Source organism: Penaeus chinensis, chromosome 12 (genome assembly GCF_019202785.1).
Source record: "Penaeus chinensis breed Huanghai No. 1 chromosome 12, ASM1920278v2, whole genome shotgun sequence".
Lineage (NCBI taxonomy): Eukaryota > Metazoa > Arthropoda > Malacostraca > Decapoda > Penaeidae > Penaeus > Penaeus chinensis.
In genome coordinates this window covers 7,966,561-7,971,560 of record NC_061830.1, presented here as the reverse complement: position 1 = coordinate 7,971,560, position 5,000 = coordinate 7,966,561, and the positions used below count along the sequence as shown (strand labels likewise).

At 28.2% G+C, this 5,000-nt stretch overlaps 1 protein-coding gene across 1 annotated transcript in view; it reads left to right on the top strand.

The window, feature by feature from the left end:
• LOC125031179 (V-type proton ATPase subunit D-like) overlaps window positions 1-5,000 on the top strand; it is a 15,157-nt gene that overhangs the window by 3,713 nt on the left and 6,444 nt on the right. The window contains exons 3-4 of the mRNA XM_047621775.1: window positions 1-86; window positions 3,040-3,255. The exon at window positions 1-86 is cut by the window's left edge and continues 65 nt beyond it. Of these exons, the coding sequence (XP_047477731.1) occupies window positions 1-86; window positions 3,040-3,255 (302 nt within the window). The remainder of the gene's footprint in view (window positions 87-3,039; window positions 3,256-5,000) is intronic.

Genomic DNA, 5,000 nt, shown 5'->3' with positions numbered 1-5,000 from the left:
ATCTGGAGGCGACTTCAACCAGAGTGTGCTACAAAACGTGACCAAGGCTCGCATCAAGATCAGAAGCAAGATGGACAATGTCGCAGGTGAGAAATCTTTCACATGTATTCAGGGTGGTAGTGGTGTTTTTTTTTTTTATTATTTATTTATTTATTTATTTATTTATTTATTTATTTATTTATTTATTTATTTATTTTTTACTTCATTGCAAGTGAGAGATTATTTTTCTGTTTTTTTTTCTTTATTGTTATTTATACTATAGAAAAAATAATGGTAATGGTAATAATGATGATAATTAACCCAATGCTGACGGGCATGGCATGTATGTATATGCCACTATGAGTTTACTTTATTAATTGTTTTCACACATAGATACTATTACTATGACTATTACTATACTACTACAATGACTACTACTACCATGACTATTACTACTACTATGACTATTACTACTACTATGATTATTACTACTACTATGATTACTACTGCTACTACTACTACTACTATTATAATTATTATTATTATTGTTATTATTATTATTACATTATTAATACTGATATTATTGTTGCTGTTATTATTATCTTTTTTGTCATTACTATTATTATTATTATTATTGTTGTTATTATTGTTGTTGTTGTTGTTATTATTATTATTATTACTATTATTATTATTATTATTATTATTATTATTATTATTATTATTATTATTATTATTATTATTATTATTATTATTATTATTATTATTATTATTATTATTTTTATTATTATTATTATTATTATTATTATTATTATTATTACTATTATTACTATTATTACTATTATTATTGTTATTGTTGTTGTTGTTGTTATTATTACTATTATTATTATTATTATTATTATTATTATTATTATTATTATTACTATTATTACTATTATTACTATTATTACTATTATTATTGTTATTGTTATTGTTATTGGCATCATCAATATTATTATTATTGTTATTATTGTTATTATTATTATTATTATTATTATTATTATTATTATTATTATTATTATTATTATTATTATTTCTATTTCTATTTCTATTTTCAATTTTCAATTTTCAATTTTCAATTTTCAATTTTCAATTTTCAATTTTCAATTTTCAATTTTCAATTTTCAATTTTCAATTTTCAATTTTCAATTTTCAATATTCAATATTCAATATTCAATATTCAATATTCAATTTTCGTTTTCATTTTCATTTTCATTACAAACATTTTTAGTATTATTGTGTTTATTGTTTATTATTTTGTTTTTGCATCAGTTATTAATTATATTAAGTCATGAATATTGACATCCTGGCAGGTGAGCACCAATAATATTTTTTTTTGTTTTCATTTTTTTTTTTTCTTTTTCATAGAGATAATTTTTTCCCCTTTGTGTGATCTTGCCCTTTCATAAATAATTCAAATTAACATATTCTATCAGGGCATTGGTGTCATATTATGATTTTTTATCATTATTTTCATTATTTTTATTACACATGTTCTTTCTGTTGATTTGTGTGTGCTCAATGGCTCAGTGCTAAATGTAGCAAATGGGTGTCCTCAGACTTTGAGGGTTAAGTTACCTAATTCAGTCCCATTTGTTTCGATATATTTAGTATCCCAGTTGTAATATATATATATATATATATATATATATATATATATATATTTTTTTTTTTTTTTTTTTTTTTTTTTTTTTCAAATACAAAAGAGCTTTTCTGTGATAAAGGACTTTTGTGAAGGAAGTTAAAGGAATTAAAAGAATTCAAATTTATCTAGTTAAGTAATGACAGAAGGCTAATTGTTAAGTGAGAAAATGAACAAAGTGATGAAATAATTTTCTGATAATCAGTGGTATTGAATATCACTTTAGACTATATCATATGCCTATTTGTTCAGTATTATTTTAGCATCCATTGATTTTTCATTCTTATTTAATTTCTTAAGAGATCCTTTGAAAAAATAAATTGTTTGCTGTATTGAAACCAGTTTTTAAGAATCATCTTGATTTCAATGCCAGCATATTCAGCATAGTATAATATACTGTATTTTGTATTTACAGTTAATATTATATATTGTTATTTTGTTTCTGAGTTCTTAAAAGTTAGAACTGATCATTCCAGTAGTTTGGAAAAGGGTAAAATGGAAGAAATAAAAATATGCAAAATAAGTATTTTATTTATTCTTCATAAATGAACTGTAAGGGCTAAGGAATCTATTAAATTTTAGAATTGTCAAATATTTATATAAGATGCTATCAGGGATAGGTGTTCGCCAGTGTAGCTGCAAAAAAAATCTGAAAAGAAAAAAAGTGCATCCTTAGTAGCTGTTACTAGTTTTTATAGAGTAGAAATAATTGTCTTTAGTCTGATGTATACTTCCAAAACATTATGCCTTTTAACCCAATGCCGACGGGTGAATTCCGATATGCAAACCCTCTCTCCTGGGTTGTGGTCTGGGCCCTGCTGCCGGGGGCTCGTGTCATCACCCTACCTTGCGTGGCATGACCATACATGCCCCCGGAAAATGGTATTGGTGCACCATGGCATGTATACACATGCCACCTGGTGGTTAAGGGTTAATGTGTTAAGTGGGTTAGAGCTGCTTTTAGAACATTCATAGCATTAAACTGTAAGGGAGAAAGCAATAATGATTGTAGCTGAAATTTCATAATTTATAATTCATTATTACATATATATTATGAATATGTAGTGTGACTGTTATAAAATTCATTTATTCATTAGGAATTATCATTATTATTATCATTTAATGTATTCTGTATGTTGCAGTACTTACCTCCACATTATGGAGAACACTCAGTTTATATATACACAAAACCTCCCCATCATATCATGCAGTACCTCTAATTTTATTAGTTGCAATTGTTTATTGTACTGGAAAAAATCAGGAACAATGTCTGTATATAGAAATTTTTCAGGACCTGTAAGGATTATTAAAAGTATATTACTATCTTTGCTTTTCAGAAGTTAAAATAAAAAAAATTCTAACAAGATTCTCACTTATCTAAGGTACCAACCTCCCGGTGTTTGAGAGTTTCGAGGATGGAGTAGACCAGTACGAGCTTACAGGTCTCTCTCGAGGTGGCCAGCAGATGGCCAAGCTCAAGATCAACTACAAGAGAGCCATTGAACTTCTTGTGGATCTGGCATCTCTGCAAGCTTCCTTCGTCACGCTTGACAATGTTGTGAAGCTCACCAACCGTCGTGTGAACGCCATTGAGCACGGTGAGTTTCCTTTAGCATTATGTTCCTGTTGAAGATTAATGAAGGGTGGTGTTATTTAGATGAGAAACATTGTATCATTTAAGGAGATACGTCTTTGTTAAATAGGTAAGTATATTATTATTAGGTAAGTAATTCATTGTTATTTGCATGACCATCTTCTGACAATGAGGTGGTTAATGAGGGGGATTTTGATGAAATTATTAAGTAAAGAGTGTGGTTACATATAAAACATTGTGCAAAGACAGTGGCTTGTCAAGATTATTTTTTCAATGTAGTACAGATTTTAGATGTGTCTAGTAAAACTAATTTCAGAGTTGTTTATTTTGACATAGAATTTTCATTCTATTGTATTTCATAACAGTTTATTATCTTTAAAATGATACTGTATATTTATATTTCACACACAATATTTGCTGCATTTACCTAACTTATAATTCATATGTAACAGTTACAAAGGATTCCTTGACAGTCCAGTAGTAACACTGATTATTAGTTATTTAACAGTTAGTGTTAGCCATTTAGAATATAACATTTATCATTAGTTTATTATGAAGAATTTAGTGTCTTCTGTGTTCTGCAGTAGTATCCATTTTGCTTTGAAAGGGGAAAGAGTTATGATTTTTAAAAATGCAACCATACAACTATATTAGGATATTGTTAGAGGTGGTAACTGTTTAACATTTTCAAATGCAGGAATTGTAACACATCCAATGGTGCCCAAAAAACACTAAGTGACTAATTTGTTTGTTAATTCCAAAGTAAAGCTGTGCTTCATGTGTAAAAAAGGATTTAGTATTGATGGATTTCATGTGATGCAGACTGTCCACATGTAGTTTTAGTCTGTAGAAACCAATTATAGTGACAATATATTTTATCAAATAAGGAATCATTCTCAATCTTGCCATACTATACATAGTGGAAGTTTACTTGTTTTTGCTGGAGAACTAACAGGGATAGGCCACAGTGATCACTTGATGCTCTGCCACTCAAATCACTGGCCTTTATGAAATCTAACTATAACCCTCCAATATGAAAGGTTTAAGAGGATGGAGCTTCATAGAAATGGCATAATTTATTGTTATGTTTTTCTAATGTTTGCCCTGCAATTTCCCTGTTATATTTCATACCCTCTGCAGTTATGGGGGCCAGTATATTAGCTTAATTGGTCTCTACTATTTCTGGACAGTAGACATCAAAGATTGTTACTAAAGTTACCAAATTCTTAAATGAATATGACCAGCAGCTTTTCTGTAGAATTACGTTTGTTTGTGTCTTACAAACTGTTGAAGAAGAACATGCATAAACATTAAATTACATCAGTTACACATATACTCATTACATTCACATGAGATAACATTATTATCTTACCTGAAGGAAGTTTAAGTCCATACTTGTAGAAGGGATTTTCATTTTCTTTTTCTATTTTATCATCTGAGACACAATTAATAATTAGATTGTTCACATAAATCCAACTTTGTGTTTTTGATGAGGGAGGTATTTTTAAAAAATCAGTTGAATTATCAAAAAAAATATTACACATAATGAAAGTGGTAATGACTGGACCAGTTCTGTATCTTGAGTGTTTATTAATCACACATCAAGTCTTTTCAAGAGGGTTTAAAGTAGGGGTGCTGTGTTTCATAAAGGTCTAAATGGTGAACTATGAGTAATAAGGCAACCCTTTCAGTCGGACAGAATTCCACCCCAAGGCATGGATGAAATGTTAACCCATCTGCCTGTCTGTA